General features: G+C 37.2%; 1 protein-coding gene across 3 annotated transcripts in view; it reads right to left on the bottom strand.

Moving 5' to 3' along the window:
- Positions 1 to 12,928, bottom strand: part of SCMH1 (sex comb on midleg homolog 1 (Drosophila)) — a 296,989-nt gene that overhangs the window by 133,632 nt on the left and 150,429 nt on the right. For 2 of the 3 annotated variants that reach the window (XM_006867602.1, XM_006867601.1), the window contains one exon: positions 10,199 to 10,433. In XM_006867602.1, the coding sequence (XP_006867664.1) occupies positions 10,199 to 10,397 (199 nt within the window). In that variant the 5' untranslated portion in view covers positions 10,398 to 10,433. Of the gene's footprint in view, positions 1 to 10,198; positions 10,434 to 12,928 lie in introns of those variants that run through there. The other variant, XM_006867603.1, reaches the window with a different exon arrangement.

Raw genomic sequence — 12,928 nt, forward strand, 5'->3', positions numbered from 1 at the left:
AACTTTGCTTGCTTGAGATATCAAAGAGATTGTCCGATGATTTCCGCATTCCGTTGGGTCACCTCTCTTTGGAATGGGCACAAACATTGATCTCTTCCAAGAATTAAGTAATTTCCGCATTCCGTTGGGTCACCTCTCTTTGGAATGGGCACAAACATTGATCTCTTAAGAATTAAGTAATTCTTAATTACTACACAGTCTCAATATATAGGCAAAATAAAAAAGAAATTCAAAGCAGAGTTACCATCTCAAATGATTTAAACTTTTAGTCTCAAAGCTGGTTAGGCTAAACTAAGCTTCCCATGTTCAGCAATTTCTTGGGATAAATCATCCATAGCAACAATGGCAACAGCAGTGTAGACACTCTTCCACCCAATATAAAACTGCCATGTATTATTTTACTTGTTTGACTTTTTTCTTTTTGAAAAAAGGACCCCCACCTTAATTCCATATGATTCAGTGGGGATGTCAATCACATGGCCCTACTTTCTGGCCATGTGGTAAAAAACAATTTAACCATCCCATTTTAAAAAAATCAGATTCCTGTAGGCCGTGGTATGTGTGTATGTGTTCCAAATTGGGCCAATTCTTTCTTGATACAGTATGGATGTTGGAAAAGAGTCCCTTTTTTCTTTGTGATAATGTGTATAATGATATTTGTAAGTCTGGCACAGTCACAGGAAAAACATACTTAAGAATAAAGCAAAAGTAGAGAAAGAGATGGAGAAACATGGTAGTCTTTAAAACCCTGTCTCTACACATAGTCAACATTAGACAGATAAGCCCTTCAACTTTTCAGTTATATCAGCTAATAATCCATCCGTCCTTCCATTTCCCAACCTGAAACTGTTTGTGTTGAGTTTTTGCATACACATACAGTCGAGAGGCTTGATAAATAATTGTTGTTAGGTGCTGGAGTGAGTTTTGACTCCTAGTGATTTTATGCACAACAGAACAAAACACTGCCCACTCCTGCACCAGCCTCACAATTATTATGCAAAAGTCCATTGTTGCTGCCACTGTGCCAATCCACCTCACTGGGGAGGCCTTCTTTTTTGCTGATACTTTACCAAGCATCAAGTCCTTCTCCAGGGACTGGTCACTCCTGACAACTTGTATATGAGAGACGAAAAGCATTCTGGCTGTACTTCTTCCAATACAGGTTTATTTGTTCTTCTAGCAGTACACGGCACTATCAATATTCTGCTCCAATACCATAATTTAAATCCATAATTTTTCTACGGTCTTCCTTACTCATTGTCCAATTTTCATATGCATATGAGGCTATTTAAAATACTACAGCTTGGGGCAGGCACACCTCAGTCCTTAAACTGTTATCTTTGTTCTTGAACACGTTAAAGAGGTCTTGAACAGCCAATATGGCTAATGCAGTACATCCTTTGATTTCTTGACTGCTGCTTTAATGAATGTTTATTGTGCATCCAAGCAAAATGAAGTCTTCGACAACTTCAATCTTTTCTACATTTATCATGATGTTATTTATTGGTCAAGTTGTGAGGATTTTTGTTTTCTTTACATTAAGGTGCAATCCATACTGACGGCTGTAGTGTTCACTTTCAGCAAGCAAGGTTGTATCATCTGCACATCCCAGTCTGTTAATGAGTCTTCCTCCAATCCTGATGCCATATTCTTCTGCATATAATCCATCTTCTGGGATTATCTGCTCAGCTGAATAAGTGTGAACACAGACTAAGTAAGTGTGGGAAAAGGATACAAACCTAGTGCACACCCTTCCTGATTTTACACCATTCAGTATCTCCTTGTTCTGCTCAAGTGACTGCTTCTTGGTCTCTGTACAAGGTCCTCATGAGCACATGGATATTCTGGAATACCCATTCTCTTCACGGTTGTCCATAACTTGTCATGAACCACACAGTAGAACATCTTTTCATAGTTAATAAAGCAAAGGTAAACACATTTCTAGTATTCTCTGCTTTCAGGGAAGAGCCATTTGGCATCAGCAGTGATATCCCCTCATTCCACGTTCTCTTCTGAATCCACTGTGAATTTCTGACAATACCCTAATGATGTACTATTGCAGCTGTTTTGAATTACCTTAAGCAGAATTTTACTTGTATATTAATGATATTGTCTGATGATTTCCTCATTCTGTTGGATTACCTCAGTTTGGAATGGGCACAAATATGCATCTCTTCCAATTGGTTGTCCAGGTAGCTGTTTTCCAAATTTCTTGTCATAGGTGAGTGAGGACCTATGTATCAGTTTGTTGAGACATTTAAATTTTCATTGTGTCAATTCCTGGAACCTAGTTCTATGTCAAGGTGTTCAGTATAGCATGACCATCTTTCTTCAGTATCATTGGTTCTTGATCATATAAAATGGTTGATCATCGACCATTTCTTTTAGGTAAAGTAACTGCATTCCTTCTATCTTTTACTGATGTTTTCTGCATCATTCAGTATTTTGCCCATAGAATCCTTCAGTATTACAAGTTGGGATTTTAATTTTTTCTTCAGTTCTTTCAGCTTGAAAAATGCTGAGTGTGTTCTTCCTCTTTGATTTTCTAACTTCAGGTCTCTACACACTTAATTATAACAATTTACTTTGTCTTTTCAAGCTGTCCTTTAAATTTTTTCTGCTCAGTGTTTTGACTTCCTCTATGCTGGAAACCAAGTATCAGAGTTTCCTGTGATATCCATCTTGGTTGTTGCTTTTTCAGACTTTTGCTTTCTTCCTGTATGATATTCTTGGTGTCAGAACACAGCTCTCTGGTCTGCAGTCATTAGTGTCAAATGCATTAAATCTGTTCTTAAGATAGTTTCTCAGTTCAGGTGAGGTATGTTCAAGGTCATATTTTGATTTCATGTACTTGTTTTAATTTTCTTCAGCTTCATCTTAAACTTGCATATGAGCAATTTACGGTCTGTTCCACAATCTGTCCCTGGTCTTGTTTTGGCAGATGATACTGAGCTTTTGCACTGTCTCTTCCCACAGCTGTAGTCAATTTGATTCCTGTGTATGCCAATCGGTGAGGTCCAGGTGTATAGTGGTCTTCTATGTTGTTTAAAAAAGGTATTTGCAATGAATAAGTCATTAGTCTTGCATAATTCTATCATGCAATCTTTAACATAGTTTCTAACACCAAGTCCAATTTTCCAACTACTGATCTTTCCTCTTTGTTTCCAACATAGCATTCCAGTCACCAGTAATCATTAATACATATTGATTGCATGTTTTACCAATTTCAGACTGGAAAAGTTGGTTGTTGTTGTTGTTAAGTGCTGTTGAGTCGGTTCCGACCCATAGCAACCCTGCACAGGGTTTCTGAGGCTGTAAATCTTTACGTGAGCAGAAAGCCTCATCTTTCTCCTGTGGAACAGCTGGTAGTTTCAAACTGCTGACCTTAAGGTTCACAGTGTAATTCATAACCACTATGCTACCAGAGGTCCTGAAAAAGTTGGTAACATTGTTGAAATTCATCACTGCTTTAGTGGTTGATACATAAATTTGAATAACAGTAGTATTAACTAGTCAGTCTTCCTGTGTACAGATATTAGCCTATCAAAGTCAGCACTGTACTTCAAAATATATCTTGTTCATTCTTCTTAATAATGAATGTGACACCATTTCTCCTCAATTTCTTGTTCCTGGAATAGTAAACCATATGATTCTTAGATTCTAAATGGCCAATACCAGCCTATTTCAGTTCAGTATTGCCTAGGATATTGATATTTATGCATTCCATTTAGGTGTTGTTGTTTTTTAAATTCACATGTAAATTTTGTAAATGTAAAATTTACATTCAACAAATCATACACCTTGTTTCATTACCATGATTATAATCCCTTCCAGTTAACAGTACTTTTCTCTATTCACTATAGCTTTTTTAAAAAACAAAACAAAAACACTCAGGCATATATAATAATTTACACCTCCAAAGGGCACATTCTGCAAGTCTGCCTCCTGGCCACCAGCTCTTAGTCCCTCTCTTCCCATGAATCTAGAGTCCTAAGCCGCTCCCTCTCTCCATGTTCCATCTCTGCTTCTCTGGATAAGGTCCCACATTCCACTTGTGCCCTTTTCTCTGACAGAACCTTGCATTCCAATCACCAGTAATGATCAATACATCTTGATTGCATGTTTGGTCAATTTCTGATTTAAAAAGTTGGTAGAATTCTTCTATTTCATCCTCACTGGCTTTAGTAGTTGGTACATAAATTTGAATACTAGTGGTATTAACTGGGCTTCCCTGTAGGCTCATGGACATTATCACAGACAGCATTGCACCTCATGGCAGATCTGGATATGTGCTTTTTGACAATGAATGCAACACTATTCCTCTGTAATTTGTCATTCCCAGCATAGTAAACCATATGATTGTCAGATTCAAAATGGCCAATACCAGTCCATTTCAGCTCACTAATGCCTAAGATATCGATGTAGATATGTTCCATTTCATTTTTGACAATTTCTAATTTTCCATATTCATACTTTGTAAATTCCATGTTCTAATTATTAATGGATATTTACAGCTGTTTCTCTTCATTTTGAGTTGTGCCCCATCAGCAAATGAAGGCCCCATGGGCTTTCCTCAATTTATGTCATCATGGTCAACTCCACTTTGAGGAGGCAGCTCTTCCCTAATTGCCTTCTAAGTGCCTTCCAACCTGAGGGCTCATTTTCTGGCACTACGTCTGACAGAGTTTCTCTGTTATTCATAAGGTTTTCAGAGAGTAAATATTCAGAAATAGTTTGTCACTCTTTTTTCCTAGTCTGTCTTTGTCTGGAAGCTTATCTGAAACCTGTCCACCATGGGTGTCCCTGCTGGTATTTTAAAATACTGGTGGCATAGCTTCCAGAATCACAGCAGCTCACAAGCCACCACAGTATGACAAACTGACAGATGAGTGGTGGGAAGACCCTGGTAGGGAAATGAAAATACAAGCCACCAACTGGGAGAGAATACTTGCAAATCAGAAGTATTCTGAATCATAAATTCAACATAACTCTATCAAAATTCCAACTTTTTTTTTTTTTTTTTTGACAAAATTTCACAAGCTGATCCTAAAATTCATTTTAGAAATGCAGGACTCACACTACTCAATTTAGAAACTTTAATACAAAGATATGGTATTCAAAAATCTGTGTTAATGGTAAACGGACAGTCATACAAACCATTGGAATAGAATTTGTTGTTGTTAGCTGCCAAAGAATCACTTCCAACGCATAGTGACCCTATGGGCAACAGAAGGAAACATTGTCTAGTACTGCATCATCCTCATAATTGTTATGTTTGAGCCCACTGCAGCTGCCGCTGTCAATCCATCTCTTTGGGGGCTTTCCTTTTTTTCACTAACCCTCCAAGCATGATGTCCTTCTCTAGGAACTGGACCCTCCTAATAACATGTCCAAAGTAAGAGAGATGAAATCTTGCCATCCTGGCCTCTCAGGAGCATCTGGCTGTACTTCCAACACAGATTTGTTTGTTTTTCTGGCAGTTTCCTTGGTGCTTTTAATATTCTTCTTCAACACCATAATTCAAATGCATCAATTCTTCTATGGTGCTTTTAATATTCTTTTTCAACACCACAATTCAAATGCATCAGTTCTTCTCTGGTTTTCCTTATTCGTTGTCCAACTTTCGGATACATATGAGGCTAATGAAAATACCATGGCTTAGCATGGCTTAGGTCAGGCGCACCTTAGTCCTCAAATTGATATCTTTGCTCTTGAACACATTAAAGAGATCTTGTGCAGCAGGTTTGCCAAATGCAAAACATCATTTGATTTTTTTTTTAATGTTTTATTGTGAATTATGCGATAGTTTACATGGGAGAACATTAGTTTTACATTCATTCTATCATATAGTCTCATTGCCATGGTTACAATCCCCTCCATGCAATCCTTCCCCCGTACCTCCCAGGTCTTCAGCACACAGTCGCTCTCCCTCTCTGAATCTAAAGTCTCCAGCTGCTCCATCGCTCCATGTCATCATCTCTGCCTCCATTTAAGGCATCACTGCTTCTCTGGGTAGGGTCCCACTCTCTGCTCTTCTTCCTTGATGGTCCTAGGGGCCTCTGCTCCTAGACTGAAAAGTTAATCACGCCCATCCTTGCTATAAAACATCTACCTTTACATTTCCGACCCTCACAATCAATCCTGATAACAATTATTCACTATTGTATCACAAGAGACCCATCTGCATTTCATTGCATCAGCCCCGCCTAGTCAGATTGAATACTACTTACCGGAGATTCTACCTTCCTCCAGGCCCTCTGGATCTAGGTTCCCTCTTGAAAGCTTGTAAGCCAGTCACTTCTTGCCTTTGTAGCCCCCCATCCCCCATTTTGGGTAGCCAATGTCCAAGTTGCCCATCCCTGTCTACTCTGTGTGTGGAGGGGGTGGGAATGATTCTTGCTGTAAGGACTTGTTCCCTCTTTTGAGCTACTGCTTCCATAGGTGTAGGTCAAGTTCATCAAATTATATGAGAATACTTTTTTTTTTTCCTCTTCTTTTTACTTCTGTCATTTGATTTCTTGACTGCTGCTTCTGAGTGTTAGTTGTGAATCTAACAAAATGAAATCTTTGACAGCTTCAATCTTTTCTTCATTTATCATAATATTCATTGGTCCAGTGGTGAGGATCCTTGTTGGTTTTGTTATTTTTACATCGAGATGCAATCCATACTGAAGGTGGTGGTCTTTGATCTTCATCAGTAAGTATTTTAAGTCCTCTTCACTTCTAGTAAGCAAAGTTGTATCATCAATTATCATTTATCAATTATTGCCAGAGTTTTCAATGGCTGATTATTTGCAAGCAGAGTACAAGGCCTTTCTTCCAAGGCACCTTAGTTAGCTGGATACATTGCCATTTACATATTCAGGGACTCCTGTGCTCAAATTCCTGTGTGGGTTTTCTCTTCATTGGAACCAGATGGATATACATATCATTTTCATATACTTTCCCCTACCTTTGTTTTTGTCTTAGATTGATCATCTTCTAGCAGGATGATGCTCTTTCTCTCACTGACTCCACAGGAAAGGCTTGAGTTTATCATATCCCCTGAATTTATGCATGCTAATACTGTTTCAGCATAATCTCAAAATCTGAGGAATAATTTGACTATATGTAAAGCCCTTGCTCAGATTTTCTTTTCTTGAATTTTTTAGAAAATGTTCCACTTCATTTTGCTTTGTAAGCTGTTGATGACAAGCCTGATACACACTGATTTTTTTTTCCCTTGCAAATTATTTGTTTGTTTTGCCTTTTCCCCTATTTTTAGAATCTACTAAGTTTAATAAAATATGTCTTACACTTAACCAATCTGAATTAATTTGTCCAAGAATAAGAGTCCTGGTGTGGCACCATGGGTTAATGCACCAGACTGCAAAGTCATTTGAATTACAGGGTTGGCAGTTCAAGCTCATCATCTGTTCCTCGGAAACCCTATACAGGGGTCAGTATAGTTTGGAACCAACTTGAAGGCACTTAATAACAATATGTAGGTTCAGATCTTCTTTAAAGTATTTCTTTGTATGTAGGCATAGTGAAATGCAGTTTCTTTATTAATTTGGCTTGTTTAGGATGGGAAGTTAGTAGGATTCTTTTTAATGATTTTTGTTTCTGCATAATCCTTGTTTCCTTTTTTACTTCAACATTATGCCTCTCCCTCCCCCAAAAGCAGTATTTTTCTAAGAACTGTATCTATTCCTGTTCCCTCCCACTTTCAATTCTCTTCCCTCTGATTCTCCAGTGCTCTAATCCACTCTGTCTCACTCAGTTCTCAGTATTTCTCCATTATGGATGGATGGATCTTTTTCTGAGGTGACTGGTTTTACTAGGCTTCCATTTCTCACCTCATTTCTATGTAGTTTCTGCCTGATAATCTATTCCTGTATGGGTCTGGTATTAGCTCTCTTCATTAATATGTAAAACAAATAAATGAAATTGTGGCATTCTTGATTCCAAGTTGCTTTCTTTTTAATCTATAAAAGATCTTGATTCAGATGGTAACTATTATAATGCAGAGGTTATGCGTCCAGCTGTTAACTGTAAGGTCAGTAATTCGAATTCAGTAGCTGTTCCACTGGGGAAGATGAGGCTGCCTGCTTCCTTAAAAATCCACAGCCTCAGAAATCCTATACAGGGTTGCTGTGAGTTTGAACTGACTCAAAGGCACACAACCAACTAATAACCAACATTATACCTGGGAACTTGTATGTTTTTTAAAAGACTCTCAAGATGTTCCTGAACAGTAATTCATAAAAATAGGGTATAGGAAATGGAATATTATGCAGTTGCAAGGAAGAACGTGGAGTAGCTTATATACTACTTAAGTTTCAGAGCATATTCTGAAATTTAAAAAGCAAGATTGAGAAAATTATCTATAGTATGTCATCATTATCTAAAAAGCACAAAAGATAATATTTACATATACACATAAAAATAACACATATATGTGCATATACGTATTTACATGTAAAAAATGTAAGAATAAATTTTAAAATGAAAAGAAGTGGCTATCTATGTCTAAAAGGGAAAAGGTTTCTGAGTGTATATAATATAGATTTGACTTTAAGAATGATACATGAGGGAGCTTCAAAAAGTTCATGGAAAAATTCCATTATCTTTTATTTCCATTTTCCACAAACTTTTTAAATCCCTCTCATAAACATTTTACATATTTATAAAGCACAATTAATTTAAAAAGGCAATCTCTAAATATCAAAAATAAAATAAAACAAATGAACCTAATTTTGCATCAAGTTGGTGTCACAGCCACTAAGAGAGAACTAATCCAAATGACCTTATAACACATTATTGGACTATACTTCCCTTCAGGGTAAGGATTAAAAAAATGCAAATAATTCTAAAACACTGTCAGTAATTCTAATACTAGTAATGTTGATATTTGTTATTCTGAGACTGTTGTGTGTCTATTGGAGGAGAAAGCAAATGAGTACTTTTGTTGAGACAGAGAAATAGGGTTTTTGTGTGGTACAAAGGAGACACAGATACAAAACAATAAAAATGAAGTAAGCAAATACACCATTATGCTGATTTTTAGTGGGGATTATCAATATTTTTTACTTCATTGAAAAAAAAAACAAACAAAAAACTAGTTGCTACCTCTGTAGAAAGAATGACCAAAAATCAGTAGGACTGTAGACTATAGTGTCTGGATTATGCCTTTGAATACCACCACCTTGATAATTATCTAAATTGAAGGATACGTGGGTTTATTTATTTATTTACTGTTCTATTCTCTCTACTTTTATATATGTTTGAAACTCTAAAGTATAAATAATGTTTAAAATAGAGATAGATGTTAAGTAATCACCGGGGTAATGGGCTCTTTCAAATGATAGGAGCCCTCTATCCCTCAATTCATCTAGCACAGCTTCCTGAGGAGACACAGCCTATCAAATCTCCTATCTATTCCCCACTGGGACTCACTACATAGTGACTGACAGCAACACATGGGATTGGCTGAATCCCTCAGGTATATAATATACTGAAGCAAAAAAAAAGGTGGATCTGATGTTGAAGAAAAAAACCTATGGGATTAATAGTCTAATAGAGCATTTCCTTATAAAGAATAAACTCAAAGTGAGACTATTCTAAGGACCAAGTGACAGTTTTGGGGAAAAGAAATAAGGGACCTTTTTAATAGTCCTTTTATTCCACTGAGAGATTTTCCCCTTCCTCCTTGTCATCATTATAGGATTTGATGTGAGCTTTATATGCTTTTGTTTTGCATTTTTTGAGGTTAAATGGCAAGACAGGAGTCCTGCTGTAGGATAAGCACTGGAATGCTAATGAAAAGTTTGGCAGTGCAAACCCACCAGCTGCTCCTCAAAAACCCTACACAGAGTAGCTATGAGTTGGAAACAACTCGATGGCACTTAACAACAAATGGCAAGATGTCTCACTAAGGGTAAACGGGAACTGACAAGATGAAGGGGGGGGGGGGACACTCCTATTAGAAAAGGGAAGCTTTGAGAGAAGCTTGGATATCATAAGCTAAGGAGGAGATGGAGATGTCTAGATTTTATAGTTAATTTCATTAAGACAGGTCCAGGTGGGCCTTTTCTTTAGATTATATATAGAAAAAAAAGAAGGGATAAGCAGAGGGCCCCAGGCTATTCCATAACAGGATGTACACTGTTTGGAAGCTATTCAATTGGTTAGGAAGACCTTGGATCCAGTTACTCACCCAGAGGAGGCTGCAGCATACCCCCATTCTTCTCACAGTTCCCAATAGGCTGGATCTCAGCTGAGTCAACCAGTCGCCAGAAGTCATTCTTGTTGTCACTTCCATCAAGGCGCAGGCGAAGGCGGGCACCTGTCAGTCCAACTACTGTGGCAATACAGGTGGATGTGGTATTCCTGGGATCCTGTGCTTCCAATTTCATGCTGATCTTAAATTCATTGCTTGGAGGTGTGTATGACTGAGGAGAGCAAGCCAGGGGGATTAAGTAGATGGAAAGAAAAACACATTTTCAGTAAAGATGTTAAGAAATGCACCCTGAAAAGTTATGCTTTGGACTCAAATTGATTACAGTTGGGCCAGGGCAACCATCCTGAATTATCTCTGAATATTATACTTATGTGGTACTTTGGGATTGGCACTGGACTGCTAACCACCAGCTGCTCCTTGGAAATCCTATACAGGCACTTAACAACCATAACAACATTATACTTATATGGTGCTATAGGATAAGCATTGGACCGCAAGATCAGTTTGAAATGCAAGGTCATTGGTTCAAATACCAGTTACTCGATGGAAACCATAAATAGGGTCACTAATAAGTTGGAACCAACTCAACGGCATTTAACAACATTATACTTAAGCAGAGTTTCATATAAAAGAAACACTGAAAGGTAACATGAAGACAAAAAATTACTTTTCAGTGAAGCATCAAATTTGACTCTTATCAGTAAGAAAAGGACAAGAGTTTCTCAAATGGTTGTTACTTAAATGGTTTTCAACCTACTTCTTCTCAATCCCCCTACCCTTCAGACACTCATAATTTTTTCTCTTCAGAATACCTTTATCCTATTAAAATAGCATTGGCTAGTTGGTTAAGTGCCATGGAGTCAGTTCCGACTCATAGTGACCCTGTATAGGATTTCCAAGGCTGTAAATCTTTACAGGATCAGAAAGCCTCATCTTTCTTCTGTGGAACAGCTGGTAGTTTCAAACGGTTGACCCTGAGGTTAGCAGCCTGATGTGTAACCACTACATTACCAGAACTCATTATTAGACTAGCATATTGGTCTATAAATCTACCATATAGCGTCACTATCAAGGTTGATTTTTGTTACATTTTAAGATTTATTTATAAATCATATTTTTACTATCTCTGAGTTATAATAGACATACAGTGAACTTTATAATTTGACATATGGTCTACAATTCAAACCTGCCAACTGTTCCACAGAAGAAAATTGAGGCATTCTATTCCCGCAAGATTTAAAGCCTTGGAAACACTATACAGGATTGCTATGAGTAGGAACTGACTCTATGGCACTAACAACATACACCCATGGTGTTGTATATACTATCAAGCCATCACCACAATCAAGAAAATTAACTTCCAAGTTGTATTATGCCCCTTTTGTCATTCCATTCACAAGTAACCACTAATTAACTTTCTGTCACTACACATTGGTTTGCATTTTCAAGTCTTAGATAGAATCTACATTATATACTTATTTTCTTTAGATTCTTTCACCCAGTATAATTATTCTGAGATTCATTCATGTTGTCTAGTGCACCAATAATTAATTCTTTTTATCACAAAGTATGATATCATGCTGAAAGACATTTGGTTTATTTCCAATTTTTTTGAATAATAAATAAAGCTGCAATGAACATTCATGTACAAATTTTACATGGCAATATTATTTCTTTACTATTAGGTAAATATCTACATATGGAATGCTAGGTAGGTTTGTGTTTAATGCACACAAATAAAATTTACAATTCAGTGGGTTTTAATATAGTCACAAAAACACAGAAATGTCACTGCTATCTAAATTGAAAACATTTTTATTACCTTCAAAAGATACTCCATATCCATTAGCAGTTACTCCTCACTCAGACTTGCCCTTAGCAACCACTAATCTATTTTCTGTCTCTACGTATTTTCCATTCTGGACATTTCATATCATTGGAAACATAATATGTGGTCAATATGTGACTTATTTCTCTTAGGATATTGTTAAAATCTATCCAAATATGCATCAATACTTCATTCTTTTCATTATTAAATAATATTCCATTGTATGGATATAACACTTATTTATCCATTCATCAGTTGATAGACCATTGGCTTGTTACCACTTTTGGTCCAGGTACAGATTCCTCATGAGCACAATTAAGCGTTCCAGAATACTCATACTTCGCAATGTTGTCCATAGCTTGTCATGATCCACACAATCAAAAGCCTTTGCGTAGTCAATAAGGCACAAGTAAACATCTTTCTGATATTCTCTGCTTTCAGCCAAGATCCATTGGACATCAGCAAAGATATCCCTTGTTACACGGCCTCTTCTGAACCCAGCTTGAACCTCTGTAAGTTCTCTGTCAACATATGCTTGCAGCCATTTCTGTATTACCTTTAGTAAAACTTTACTCGCATGGGATAACAAAGAGATTGCCCGATGATTTCCGCATTCTGTTGGGTCACCTCTCTTTGGAATGGGCACAAATATGGATCTCTTCCAATCACTCGGCCAGATAGTTGTCTTCCAAATTTCTTGGCAGAGATGAGTGAGTGCCTCCTGTGTTGCATCACTTTCTTGAAAGATTTCAATTTTTATTCCATCAATTCCTGGTGCCTTGTTCTGTGCAAATTCCTTCAATGCAACTTGGATTTCTTCCTTCAGTATCATTGGCTCTTGATCATACGCTACCTCTTGAAATGATTGAACACCAGTC

The sequence above is a fragment of the Chrysochloris asiatica genome, unplaced genomic scaffold (assembly GCF_000296735.1).
Source record: "Chrysochloris asiatica unplaced genomic scaffold, ChrAsi1.0 scaffold00106, whole genome shotgun sequence".
Taxonomy (NCBI): Eukaryota; Metazoa; Chordata; class Mammalia; order Afrosoricida; family Chrysochloridae; genus Chrysochloris; species Chrysochloris asiatica.